Source organism: Dipodomys spectabilis, unplaced genomic scaffold (assembly GCF_019054845.1).
Source record: "Dipodomys spectabilis isolate Male_0828 unplaced genomic scaffold, ASM1905484v1 ptg000365l, whole genome shotgun sequence".
Taxonomy (NCBI): domain Eukaryota; kingdom Metazoa; phylum Chordata; class Mammalia; order Rodentia; family Heteromyidae; genus Dipodomys; species Dipodomys spectabilis.
The window spans coordinates 5016301-5031077 of record NW_024871042.1 but is presented as its reverse complement, the minus strand read 5'-3'; the positions used below and the strand labels follow the sequence as shown (position 1 = coordinate 5031077).

General features: G+C 41.7%; 1 protein-coding gene across 1 annotated transcript in view; it reads right to left on the bottom strand.

Moving 5' to 3' along the window:
• The window catches only part of Slc24a3 (solute carrier family 24 member 3), a 469379-nt gene that overhangs the window by 158310 nt on the left and 296292 nt on the right, over window positions 1–14777 (bottom strand). The window contains exon 3 of the mRNA XM_042666545.1: window positions 14396–14472. Coding sequence (XP_042522479.1) covers window positions 14396–14472 — 77 coding nt within the window. The remainder of the gene's footprint in view (window positions 1–14395; window positions 14473–14777) is intronic.

Sequence of the window (14777 nt, the reverse complement as noted above, 5' to 3'; positions counted from 1 at the left end):
AGATGTGTGTCACCTTGCCTGGACCTGCTTATTGTGTTGTACAAAATGGGTGTGTGTGTGTGTGTGTGTGTGTGTGTGTGTGTGTGTGTGTGTGTGTGTGTGTGTGTGTGTGTGTGTGTGTGTAAAATAGATATATTCAGATCTGTGCATGAGGCTAAAATTACTCTCCAGGACCTGCCCTCTATAGAGAAGAATAATGGGTCTTTCCCCAAGCTGACTCTGCAAAACTAAGGTGAAGAATTCAGATGAATTTGGGCCTGTGTCCAGGATAGGGCAAGATGGTACAGAATTTGCCAAAAAAAATGCTGTTACCATCACAGCTTCAGATACTGAGAAGCATTTTGCTAACTGCCAAAAATGCACCTCTGCCTAATTCCTGTGGTCTCTCCTGAGGAAAGAAAAAGTCAGCTTTAACAAGTTCAAGAAGGAAAAAAGAAATCTTTAGGCTTCTAACTTTGTACATTAAAAAAAAGAACCTCAAAAACTGAAAGAGCTGATAATATAGATTCTATGATTACCTCTGGAATGTGCTCATAGGAAAGTGACAGGGAAACTTTGAGTACTATGAGGATATACCAAAGGCCTAACACCCAGGGCTCCATATGGACCTAATTATCATATATACTTGGACATATTCACATCATCAAGGAATCTATTGGCAAATTGCTCCTAGGATTCTGGGGGAAATAGTATTGAGATCTTAGGAAATAAGTCTCTCAAGCAAAGTACCATTGACAATTTAAGGTACATACAATTATCCTAAAAAGATTGACAAATGGGCCAATCGTGGACTACCAGCTCAGGGCTCAGTGAAGTTGATGAGTGACACATTTTACTTGAAGGATCTTTCCACCAACTTTTTGAGATCTGGTTCCAAATTCTAAAGCAAAGACCTTACATAAATTGAAAGAGTGAACCACTTTTGGGATCTTTAAAGTTCCTCAAAGTGTGAGAATAAGAGATCTCTAGAAACAAGAAAAATTTGTGGTCTTTAGAAGCTTTTGAGCAATGCAAGAAGCAATTGGGATCGCAGGGAATGGAGAGATGGTCTAGATTTAGGCCTTCTGAGGCCTTGGCTGGGCATACTCCCAGAGTTTGGGGCAAAAGGGACTCCTACTTCCTGGTGGTTGTATCTCAGGCCAAATAGGCTTAGGAAATCAAAGCCACATTCCCAAACATCTCCACCCATCTTTAATTCATGACATGTTTGGACACCTTTCATAAGTAGGCAACTGAGTTTGGTTGCTAAAATAATCCCTGACTAGTTGTAGAGACTGGCCCTTCAGGGAAAGAATTTAGCTCAACAGAAGTTAGAGAACATTACAATCCTCATTAATGAGGATGTTTGTTTAGATGTTATGTCTTTGTACAAATGTTCAGAAAGAACTCCTTATTAAGTTGTGAAATAGACATATTTTCTTCAAGGGAAGATCTCCTTTGTTACTAGGTCCTTCCAAGTCCCAGACTATCTGAGCAGCAGATATTTTAGAGAGAAACAAGGTATACTGTTAGTATAGATGACATACTACAAGTATTTGCTTCAACTTGCTCTCTCTCTCTCCTGTAAACTGAAGTGTTCTATGGATTCAACTCTACATGTCTCGCAAAGTAGGCCTGGCTCCAGAAGTTCATCTTTGACAGATCACTGGAGTCTTATGACAACACTTAGCAGCAACTCTGACTTAGTGAAAGGGACAAACTGCTACTCAACAGCTAAGAAATTGAGCACACTTCATTCATTTAGTCAGACACTGTACGCTGAGTGAGCAATTCCTGATGTAAAGTGCCACGCTGGGCATGACAGGGACATAAAGATGACCAAGACATGGTCCTAACCTCTAAACCAATCTAGCAAGAAAGGAAAAGAATAAGCTTGTTATAGGGGAGAAACAAAGAAAAGCAAGAATTTTAGTAGATGTCTAGGATAGACCTAGCAGATGAGCAAAACAGCTAATAGCTATGTACATGTGACCATATAATATAATGCTAAGCAAAATGAACTACAAGACATGGAAACAAGAGGTTTTTCTTTGTTGTTGTTGTTTTTAATGTACTATGTGTTTTCTGTTTTTCTTTTGTGCTTTTCCCCTATGGTTTATCTCCTGTTATCATTGTATTTGATTTTGGTACCCTGGGTATTGTAATATATGTATGTTTATCTGAATTAGGGAAGGGACGGGGAACAGCAAAATGGTGAGACCAAGGACAAAGGGCAAACCAATGCAACAGTGATAGTCACAAGACAGTATGTTGGAAATGAACTGTACAACTTGGGGGCGGGGAGTTGAGGAAGAAAAATGAGGGAGGGGTTAACAAGTTTGACAATAAATGTGCTCACTACCTTATGTATGTAACTGTAACCCCTCTGTACATCACCTTGACAATAAAATTTAAAAAAAAATAAGAGCAGGAAGATGCATGCTAGCACCATTTCTTTTTTTTCTTGTGGAAAATAAGGATCCTGGAGGAAAAAAAATTGGAGAAGGATATAATGATCCTAAGAAACACATAGCATATTTAGGTTCCTAGGGTGCAGAATCTCCCTGGCAATAAGGCTAGGATTTTTTTTTTGTTAAACTTGAAACTCTTACCTAGAGTCTATATTATGTCAGGAAGGTAGGGAGGGGAAAGGAAGGAAAATCAGAATAAAAACTTAAGTTTCCACTAGGTGGTATTTATTTGGAAGTCACAAGGTCTAATAAATGAAAGACTTGTATTGAGGTTTTCCAGAGAATAAAACTGGAAGAAAACTACTAACAAAAAGCAGACTACTCATGTAACTGTAACCTCTCTGTACAGCATCTTTACAATAAAGTGAAAATAAAAAAAACAGACTATTCACCTTAGACAAGGTATGAGACCAGCCCAAATGTCCCTCAATGGACAAATGGATGAATAAAATGTGGTATATATACACAATAGAATTTTACTCACCAGTTAGAAAGAATGAGATTGTACCATTTATAAAGAAATGGAAATACCTGGAAAAATTATGTTAAGTGAAGTTAGGCCCGGGATATAAAGGATGCATGTTTTCCTTTATATGTGAAAGCTAGATTTAGCTTATTAATTTGTTAGTAAATATGTGGGTTGGTAAGCAATTGTATACAAATGTATTAACCAAAATACAGTAGATTCCAAGTAGAACTCTAGGCCTGGGCGCTGTCCCTCAGCTCTTCAGCTCAAGGCTAGTGCTCTACCACTTGAGCCACAGCACCACTCCCAGCTCTTTTCTTTTTGCTTATGTGGTGCTGAGGAAACGAACCCAGGGCCTCAGGCATGAAAGGCAAGCACTCTACCACTGAGCCAACTTCCCAGCCCCTCAAAGTAGATCTTTTTTTTTTTTTTTTTTTTTTTGTCAGTCATGGGCATGAACTCTGAGCCTCAGTGCTATCCCTCAGCTCTTCAGCTTAAGGCTAGTGCTCGACTACTTGAGCTACAGCACCACTTCCGGCTTTTTCTGCTTATGTGGTGCTGAGGAATTGAACCCAGGGCTTCAGGCATGCAAGGCAAGCACTCTACCACTGAGCCACCTTCCCAGCCCCTCAAAGTAGATCTTAAATAGTGTAATTTCTTAGAAAGGCAAAATCAAAGGTCAGTAAACAACAACAAAACAACACACACACACACACACACACACACACACACACACACACACACACACACACACACCCCAACTCAGCAGGAAGCAGGTACTCAAAAAGGGTGGAAAGGGGTAGACATATGAAGAGAAGAGGGGGGAGATTGCAGTCAAGAATACAAAATATATCAAAAAAAAAGATTACAAAATATATCCTACAAAATCCAGAAGAGTGAGGGAAAGGGTGTGTAAGGGAGGGATGGGTGTGAGTGTTCAAAAGGGTGGTATTGATAAAGATATATTGTATTCATAAACTGCTTTGTTAAACAGAAAAACCTTTGTACAAATAATTGAAGACAATCAAAAGAAAACAAAAAGCAAAACCCATCCAATACCAACAGCATTTAATATGCATGAGGTATTTTCTGATAAGTTATAGTAGTTGACTATTTTTTCCAGACTGATTTGCTGAATATTTACTAAAGGCTGTTTCTTTAAGCTATGACACACGATAAACCTGAACACTGTATCTAATCACTGATTTAACTTTTGTACCTACATTTACCAGTGGAAAAAGTATTCTTGTAGATTGTAAGTAACCTACAGAACAGATAACTATGTTATCTATTATCTGCCAATGGTTTCTGTGATGGCCAGTGTCATCTCACCGTTTATTTACCATATTAAAAATAAAAACAAAATAAATATTGGAGTGGTAAAAAGGTGAACCAAGTAATAAGTTAGACAAATAATATAAAAGCCAGGAGGGACCTGAGCATACTATGGATACCATATGTAAACACTTGGTATCTAACCAATGTGTAAATGCTCTACTGCAGGGGAGAAATGAGCTAAAACACAAAACTCTGTCTTTACTACTTTCATTTGGGATCTCATAAAATTAACTCTGAAACCATTTACCTCAAAGCTCATTCTCTAAACTGCCTTTTTTTTTAAAAAAAAAATGATCATTTGAATTATTTTTTTAATTAACACATTTTTTTTTGTAGGTCATGGGGCTTGAACTCTGAACTCTGGGCCTGGGTGCTATCCCTCAGCTCTTCAGCAATATGTGAGTGCTCTACCACTTGCGCCACAGAGCTACTTCTGGTTTTTGGAGTGGTTTATTGGAGATAAGAGTAGCACAGAGTTTCCTGCTTGGGATGTTTGAACCATGGTTCTCAGATCTCAGCCTCTTGAATATCTAGGATTACAGGCGTGAGCCACCAATGCCTGGCCGTTAACACACATTTTTAATAGGAGATTTCACTGTGGTATCTGCATACATGCACCCAGCATATGCTGAACAAATTCATCTCCCTTCCCCTTATTCCCATTCCTACTCTCCCCTCTTCCCCAAACTGCTTTCTATCTTGCCTTGGGTTCAGGACACGAGCTGAAGTGATGTCAAGACAGAACAACTCATACCAGACTTTTTCCTTTGCATGTCTGGAAGGAACTCTGGTCTCAGAATTCTGCATCTCCTATATAGTCTCCTGAGTTTGACAGTGACCTCATTTACATAGTAAGAAGGGTAGAGTGATGCCTGATGAACCTGGGCCTCAGTACTGAAACTCAATACCAAGATGTTAGTACAAATCACTGTATTGGGAAGGAGATCCTTAAGTATCAGTGGGAGACCTTGGAAGTGGGTCACATAACAAAAGGCTACTAGATAAGGTGTGTGGAGGCTGAGCTCTGAGGATCATGGTTCAAAGCCATCCTGGATAGAAAAGTCCATGAGACTCTTATTTCCAATTCTAGCATAAAGCCAGAAATGGAAGTGAGGTTCAAGTGGATGAGTGCCAAGCTTGAGAGAAAAAAATTCAAACAAGAGTTCAAGGTCCTTAGTTCAAGCCTCAGTACTGGCACAAAAACAAACAAAATGGTATGCTAAAGAGCAAGTTATCATAATGACCACTAGAGCTCACTACTGCCAGGGAATGCTAGAAGACAGTGTATAATATATATTTAGTTTGTGCAACAGAGGAATAAAGGAAACGAGCTGTTTATCTTTCACAAAAGCCCTTTCTGACAAAGGGCTGCTTCCAGAGTTGTTGAGACCTGGAATTTAGAGACTACCCTACTGTTAGAATGGGCTTTGGGGAACAGAAAACATCCAGAACTGGAACAAGGCACTGGGAGTTGGTAACCGGGTGGGCACATACAACTGGCAAGTACTACCTGAGGACAGGCTGGGAATATGCTCTACTCAGTGCCAGATACTATGCCAAGAGCACCACAGGCATCTTACAACGTAACCTGATGACATGGGTGCTATGCTTCTCTGCTGTGCAAGATGAGGAAACTGCAAGGCAAAGTAACTTGTCTAGAACTGAAGGCCAGTAAGTGAAAAAGCCAGGATTTAAACTGAGGTGTGTATCATTGAAAGCACACACTCTAAACCATCACACTTCATATCCACCTTAGGGGTGCTGGGATATGAACCCACCAGCAAGCATCTAGGGAGCATATAGGCCTAATGATCTGATGTAGGCTTTCTGAATTAAGTCTCATGGGCAAGAAGGGATGTGGGTGGCTGAAGATCTATGGAAATGTAATGTTACTCTCTTTGTGCTCATCCTCTCTGGACACCAGTTTTAGCTTTGTGTTGACACTGACAAATTAAGGACATGCTCAGCACTTTTCCAAGAGTAAACAGCAAATTCCACAAGCTGTTCTAATCATTTTTTTTGCTCTTCCAGGGTGAAATCCCTTAACTAAACATGTCTGCTCAGAGTTTGAATTGTTGCTGGGACCTTTCTGACCTGACCATATAGATTCCCTTGGCTAAATTTACTCTCAAGTTATTTTATTAATGTGATTGTGAAAGGGATTGCTCTTGTAATTTCTTTTTTTTCAGATTTTACTATGTTAAAATGCTGCTGGTTTTCCTAGATTGATTTTATACATTGTAACTTTGCAATTTATTGGTTCTAACAGTCTGGGGTGGGATTTTAGTTGCCTCTATGTGAGATCAGATAGTTTCATTTCTTATTTGTCTATTCTGTGGCTAATGATAATGAATTGCATATCTGAAATTGCTAAGAATGGATTCTATTTACTCATTTGTTCATTCAATCATTCATCAGTGCTGAGGATCAAACCCAGATTTGTTTGTTAGGGAAACCCTCTGCCACTGAGGTATACTCTGAGCCTTCCTCCCCTGCCCCATTCCCCAGTGGATTGTAAATGTTCTCATCACAAAGATACATATATGCAGATATGTTAATTTGCCTGATTTGGCTACTCTACAATACACAGGGGAAGTATCCTACTGTATTTCAGAAATCCAGAAATTTATTATTTTTCAATTACAAACACAAAAATTAGAAACATCAGGACCCTGTTCCTGAACCCCAGACTTGAAGGAAACACCCGTCTCAGAGGCCTTCAGTGGGTACACTGTCCTGCTGCTCACAGGAACAGTGGCTGTATCTGAGTACACCTGGTACTGGTCACATGACAGTTTAAAGAAGTGCAAGTCATCTGCTTTTCCTAAGGTGTAGGGGTAAGAGAATGTGAAGACCAAAAACCCTTACACTTACTGAGCATCTGTCTCATGCTTCACTTGATGGATTTGTAAACTGAGGCCAGGAGATGCCCAGGGAATTGTCTAAAGCACTGAGTTTGTTGTTAATGCAAACATTTTTCTGGCTCATATGCTGGATGACCCTCTTCTCCCAGCTTGTGACACCCTGCCCTTGTCTCTGTAAGCCCAGTACCTCTTCTGCATCCTGCTTGTTGGAACAGCCAAGCCCAGGCCATCCCTCAAGAGGACCAAATAAAGGAGCAGAGCATCTGCTGGTAACCCTTCTTTATGACTATCTCTGCTTCTTGATTTCAAGTGGACAAGAAGGAAAGGGAAGCAAGATGCTGAGTTAGAATTCATCACTAGGCCTCCTAAGGTAATCCCAGTGGCATGTGGCTATTTACATTTATACTAATTAAAATGAAATAATGCTGGGCACCAGGGGCTCAGGCCTATAATCCTAGCTACTCAGGAGGCTAAGATCTGAAGGATTATGGTTCCAAGTCATCTATGACAGAAAAGCTCACTAGCTCCCATCTCCAGTTAGCTAGTAAAAAGTCAGGCTGGCAAATAAGAGAAAGGAATGATAGTGATCAAGATGCATTACTCTTATAAACTGACATGTTAAATGATAACCCCTTTGTACAACTCTTAAATAATAATAATAACAATAATAACAATAACAACATAAATAATAACAATAACAACATAATAACAACAACCCTATAAATAATAATAATAATAACAACAACAACCCTATGAAACCTCTTGTGGAGGTGGGAAGGAAGGGATGGTAGGGGAAAAACAAAGGAGGAGGCAACAATGCTTGATAAGAAATTAAGAAATGTACTCTTTACTTTGCTCATGTAACTGTAACCCCTCTGTACAGTATTTTCACAATAAAAAACTTATTAAAAATAAAATAAAATAAACCAGGTTGGAAGCATAGCTTAAGTGGTAGTGCATCAGCCTAGAAGCAAGCAAACTATGCAAACACAAGCCCTAAGTTCAAATCTCAGTTAAAAATAGTTCTTCATCTATGGCTAGTGAATGCCATTTTAGAAAGAATGAATAAAATCAGCACAGAAGGTTCTGTTGGATGAAGATGGTTTAAGATAGTCTGAAAGGGGAACTCTGAGTCTCAGGGCCAAGAAACAGAGGAGTCATCCTGGGAAGACAAAACTAAGTTCTGAGGCTGAGGTGGGCTGGGAGCTTAGATATACAGACTGCTAAGGAAGGTGGGGGCTGGGGAAGGAGCCTTCTTCCCCCCTTGAGAAGGATTCTTGCCCTCCTGTTTCCTAACAATCAGGTAATATATCAGTAAGTTTATTCTTTGACTCTTCACAAAAGCAATCTTGACGCAGAGGAGCAGCTCTGGGCAAACCATTTTCAAGATACCAAACTTAAACAGTAGAAATGATCGGACATGACAGCCATTTATTTGGTGAGATCCCTTCCAAAGCAAAGCTGCTTCCCCTTTGCTCAAACAAACTTAAAAGGGAAAAGTGGGGAGTAAGGGAGCCCCTCCTTCCTGGGCCTGGGAAGAGGCCTGCCTCAGGTCCAGCTCCTTCAAGAACAATGCTTTGTACAGAGGAGGTTGTGTTACAGAGCTTGGACTCCCCCGCTGAGAACTATTCCACCCTTTAGGCCTCTGAAAAGAAGCTGTATAATTCAGTTTTGCTGAAAGGTTCAGACCTAACTCAGGGAGGTCAGTCAGCCTATACAAACTAGTGACCCATGGCCAGGCAGAAAAACAATGAGGTGATCCAGTGAGAGACTTCTGGGAGATTTGAATGAAAAAAAAATGAACAGGTACTACGAGGTTGTGAACAAGCAGGGCATAGAAGAGTCACCAAGTAAACTCAGGGCTAGAATGGAGCAGAAACACATCTTTGAAGAAAACAGAAGTTGTATAGGGAGAGAAGAGTGGCCAGGAATTTGGGGCACCCTGCTAGACTGGGAATAATATAAAATAGAGAAAACTGGGCATACACATGCTCAATCCACAAAACCAGACTGAGGATACTATTTAAGTATTGCCTCTCCTTCCCTATTTGTAATGGCATTCATCTCTTTCTATCTCACTAATGCCAATAGGTTTACTCTGCAGTTTGGAGGAGCAAGGTTAGGTCACAATGGAATTCTGAGACATAAGCCAGCTAACATTTGAAAGCTGATGTGAGAGTAAGAGAATTTGGATGTAAGCCCACAGTGTAAATTTCCCCAATTTCCTGAGCTCCCTGGGATTGGGGAAGAGAAAAAAAAATGGACTATAGGTGAGAGGTCTGGGGAGATCACCAATCTTGGGATCCAGCTCTGCACACCATCCCAGGGGGACATCAAAAGAAATAGCAACAGTCCCTCTCTGCCATCGCTGGAGGGAGGGCCTCCATCCGCACAAGTCCTGGCTTGATGGGCAGCACAGGTATCATGCCTGGTCTCCTAGAATGACCCACCCTGCGTGAGCCCACTTCCTTTATTACATGCATTCCACCAGTGGTCACTGCAGACTGGGTCGAGGTGAAGTTGGACTTGTGAACAAGGTGGTTTCCACTGCTGGATGGAATGGGCTAAAGTAGATGGCCAGGAATTTCCCATAGGGCTGAGGTATCCTATCCACTTTTTTGAGACATCAGAGGAGGCCAAGATAAAAGGACGCCACTCTAACTGCTCAGAAGGAAAAAAAAATCCTTCCTGGTGCATTCCTATGAAAACCCATAAGCTTCCTATGAAAATTCTGGGATTGTTTGAAGCAAGTCTAAGCTTTAGAACATGAAGATGCAAATAAGAAACATTCTCACTAAAATGTTCCCATCCTCCTATCCTCCCTTCCTCCCCCCTCCCTTCTTCCTCCCTCCTTTCCTTTCCTTTTCCTTCTTTTCCTTTTCCTTCCTTCCTTCCTTCCTTCCTTCCCTCCTTCCCTCTTTCCTTCCTTTTGGTGCTAGAGATCAAACTCAAGGTCTCACACATGCCAACCAAGCACTCTATCATTGAGCCACACCCTTAGCTCTTCATACTGATCATGGTTTCCCTAGCATGCCAACGGACAGCACTAGAGGTAGAGGTTGTTGGACTAGTTAGCAGCAGCCCTTTTCTAAATAAATTCATTTAACAAGAATTTGCCTTAGTAAAGGAGAGACTTGTTATCAGGTTATGATGCTTTAAAACTCCCATTCACACAAGCACAGAAATATCTGCCAGCTGGAAGAAAGGAATTACATTAAAGTGGAAAAAGAAACCTCAAAGCTTAGGAAAACACTTTTGAAAGCTGACAAGGTGCAGAGAGTGTATTTATTCCTGCTGTGGAGTTTGGTCTATTAAGAGTAGTCAGCTTCCCACACTGATTTTGAGAACCTCAAATATTGATTATTTAAAGCTTCTTTTACTGGAATTAAAAAAATAGCTTGGCTGATAATCTCAAGGATTCAGCTATTCATGTCATGCAGGGTAATTAGCAAAATTCTGCAAGATATTTATAAATCACAAACAAATCACAGTTCCAGAAAATTATTCACAGGCTTCTCTCTGTATTAAGGGAGCCTCAATGAGTTTAGATGGGTAAGAATTTATTCACCAATAGGAAATCCAGCCTTTAATATCTCACTGTCTTGAAAAATAGGATGTAAAGCAAATTTCAAAGACCAATGTGCTTTCTTGAGGATATTCGTTGTTGAAAAAAAACATGAAGATCATGGATTCTCCCCTTCCTCCCCCACTTATAAGAAAAACACACACAAAGAAGTGTTGGAAGGAATGGAATCCCTTTTTTGAAGTGCAGTCTCAGGGATTAGGGATTCTATCCACAAAAACAGAAAGATCCAAAGGGAAATTAAAGCTATAGTGTTTGGCAAGTTGAGCTCAAAATGGATATTTGAGTTCCACAAATCACATACAATGGAGATAAGCCTTTACATGAAAGAAAAACAGAAGCAAGTTTGGACACCTGAGATTAGAGGATTGGGCCAGGAGTCCCCAGAATCATCTGTATCCCCAAACTTGTACTTAACTGAGATGGAAAGCTACAGGCCTTACATGAAAAGCAAACTCCTGGATATGGGAAGGTACAGTTTGGATGCAAATGCTGAATTGGTCCAGGTCTCACTAAAGGATTGTAAAACTCTTGGCACTGCTCAAAAGGCTTGTTTATGTCCAGTTAGCCCCATGAAGTGACAACATTGTGCATGCTCCATTCTGTGGGGAACAGCCTGTGACAGGTCATGCTTGCTAGAATCCTCTGGTTGAAGATCATTTCTTCACCTGGATGAAGCAGACTGGGCCCTTCAGAGTCTAGACAGGATGATGTGGCACTTTGACGAGCACTTCTGAATGGATACTCACCAGGCCTGGGGTGCCCCTCAGAGTATCTTGGACTTTTTGATCCCCTACCCAAATTGCCCTAAACCTTTTCCTCTATCCATTGAGGCTTTTCTCAGGAAGGAAGAACCCCTCTGGCTACCCTTGACCTTAGGCAAGGAAGACGGCTGAGGGGTGGTGAGATCAGAAAGATGCTCCTCTCCTTGTCTAACTCAGCAGGCAAGTATCCTCAGAGTGCTTCTCCATCTCCCCTACCAACTCCCCATTTCACTCACTATCCAGCATACCTGTCCTTGGATGCTTCTTACACCCTGTACCCTCACACTGATGCATCCTTGAGCAGTTATTTTCGACTACTGCTTGGACACATCCTTCTTTCCTTTCTCCTTTGGAAACTGCCTCCTTATCCATCCTTCAAGGTTGAGTGCCACCTTGGCTTCCAGATCTTACCTTCTCAGAGCAACCACAGCAGTCACACAGATCATTCCCAGCACTATGCACATGGCATATGCTGACCACAAGTGGTTCTCTTCATAAGATACTAGAGGAGGGTGCTTCAACCATCTAGCACAACATTATCTCATTGCAGGGGGGGCAGGGTCAGGAAAATTTTTCCAGACAGGAGAGTTCAGGAAGTTTGTATTTAGTTTCTTGCAGTTTTGGGGGGGCGGAGGGGCGGGGGGGCGAGGGGGGGGGGGTTCAGTCGTGTGGCCTGAACTCTGAGCCTGGGTGTTGTCCCTTGGCTCTTCAGCTCAAGGCTAGTGCTCTACCACTTGAGCCATAGCACCATTTCCAGTTTGTTTCTACTTATGTGGTGCTTAGGAATTGAACCCAGGGCCTCATGCATGCAAGGCAAGCACTCTACCACTAAGCCACCTTCGCAGCCCCAGCTTCTTGCAATTTTGATTCATGCATTCATCTGTTTCCCATTGGTCCCTAAATGCTGTTTGCTGTTGTAGTAGTTCTAACAGCCAACGATGTTCATTGAATGATCACTGAACATCTTGAATACGCTGGGCGGCATGATGAGTAAAGGGAATAAAATGAATCTTGCACTGTGCAAATAATAAGTATGTAACTTGGGTTGTTCAATGTGCTGAAAATGGTACAAATTGACTTATGTCTTGATTACAGCCTAAAGTGGATTAGAGTTGTGCCTCAACTCTATGGATACATCAGTAAGTCCACTGTCACATTTGTTTATAGGAGAGACATTTCCCACTCCTACTGGTCTACCTGTCTCTGCCCTGGACAATACATATGTATGTGAGGCCTAAGCAGCAAATTTAAACCTGCCTCATCTGAGTTTCTTACCCCCAAGAAGTAGACCCTGAATGGAGGCCAGGGTAAATAGCTCTAAGGCTTGGGGTATCTGGGTGGAAAATTCTGCCCTATCAATTCTAAAGTGAAGAGATCAGGTTATGGACTCATAGCATGAGGTACTACAAAGTATTAATCTGCAGACTGATGCCTGCAGATTGTAAGGATGTGTCTGAGGCCCATATTACCCATTCTTACCCTGTTTTCCTTCATGCTTATGTGGAATGACACTAGCATAGGCAGCTGAGGTATTCTTGGGCATTCTGGGGTCATGAAGGGCAAAGAAAATGTGGGTACCTGGTCTTTAGCTGAGTGGGGGTGAGGTGAGGAGAAAGGGTAATGCTAGCTGCAGGCCACAGCACTGCTTTGGGAGGATGAAAGCGCTCACTGTTTGGGTGAGTTGTAGAAATTGAATATCTCACATGTCAAGGCAGCAGGGTGCTAACGGCTACCAGGGAATTCTGGATTCCACTCAGCGCCTGGGACTCCTCACTTCAGTGACAGAGAAGCCTCTGTGGTGCCAAAAGTGGCATCTGTATTAATTGTTCAGTGCATGAACCTCTCTCAAAGGGCAAGGAGGAGTGAGAGGGTTCCAGTGTTACTCTCTACCTGGTACTCTCAGAGAGTGTCTTTGCTTAAAGGAGACATCTAATGCTGTCCCACCCCCACCCCATGGGAATGGTTGTAAACAATTTGATTGCTTTGACCTGGAAGTGAATCAAGCTTGGGTGGTTTATGGATCAAGCGACGTAAACCATATTGTCAGAAGCCACACAAAAAGCAAGGTCAGCAGAAGTGAGCCTCATGTCTGATCTGTCTCCAGAGAGCCTCAGAACCCAAGTTGGCCTACTGACTGTCTACATGTATAGAATGAAAACAAACTTTGTGTCCTCTTCCTTGTATCACTGGGCTTGTAGCTGCAATGAATATGATGGAAATGACACTGTGTAATCTCCAAGGCTGTCACAAATGGTCAAGAAATTTCCTCCATGCTTGTGGTACCTTGCTTTTTCTGAGCCCCAGACTGCCACTTGGAAGTCTAACTCCTGGAGACCACAGGGAAGAAACTGGGGCAATGGTGAAATTACGAAGAAGGGAACAAGCTCATACTGATAGTCTACTTTGTACTAGATACGATGCTAGTTGTCATCATATTTAATCCATGGATTTAGTAAACATTTTTTTTCGTAATAGAGGAGAAATGAATAAGAGTAGCATTGATGCCAGGAACAAAATAAAGTCTATGTTCCCAACAAGGCTTGCACGTGAGTGAGGTGAACAGACAAGTAACCACATAATGGCAGGTCACATGGAGAAAAAGTTAAAAGCATATTCAGGGGAAATAGTGTGTTAGAAAAGGACTCTCCAAGTGGGTGGTGCGAGCAGAGAGAGACTCAGAGTAAATGGCGAGAACAAGTCTCTTTGCCTTTGGAGTCTACAGCTGGGCAATAATGCATAGGGAATACAAATGTCTTTCAGATCATGAATTGATGGCTTGAAGAGATACGGCATTTGGAGATCCCCTACAGAGCTCCGAGGACCCTTACCAAACAGACAAAAGGGAGAGAGATGTCTCTATGGGCACTTCAGCTGCCCATGGGCCTCCACCCTCTGAGCCATCCAGGCAGAGGCAGGGGAAGGGTACTTACGCAGAGCACATGCAGCACTACCGCTCCCTGTCTTCTGTCCTCATTGCTGAAGATGTCACTGGGGAATTCATGCAGGGCTAAAGAACAGAGAAAGAAAACCAGCTCAATCAGTATAAATGACATTTTCAATGCTGAAGGTCTGGGACAGCATCATTAGACCTCAGTTTAGAGTCTTGGCTTTTATGACTTTTTATGTTTTTTTTTTTTTTTGTAGAAATACTGTACAGAGGGGTTACAGTTACATGAGTAAGGTAATGAGTACATTTCCTGTCGAGGTAGAGTCTTGGTTTTAATATGACATCTAAGGACTTGGATGAATAAAAGCAAAGTATTTTTAAGTTCACAAGACTAATTAGACTTTAGTATTTCCCTCAAATAAGGA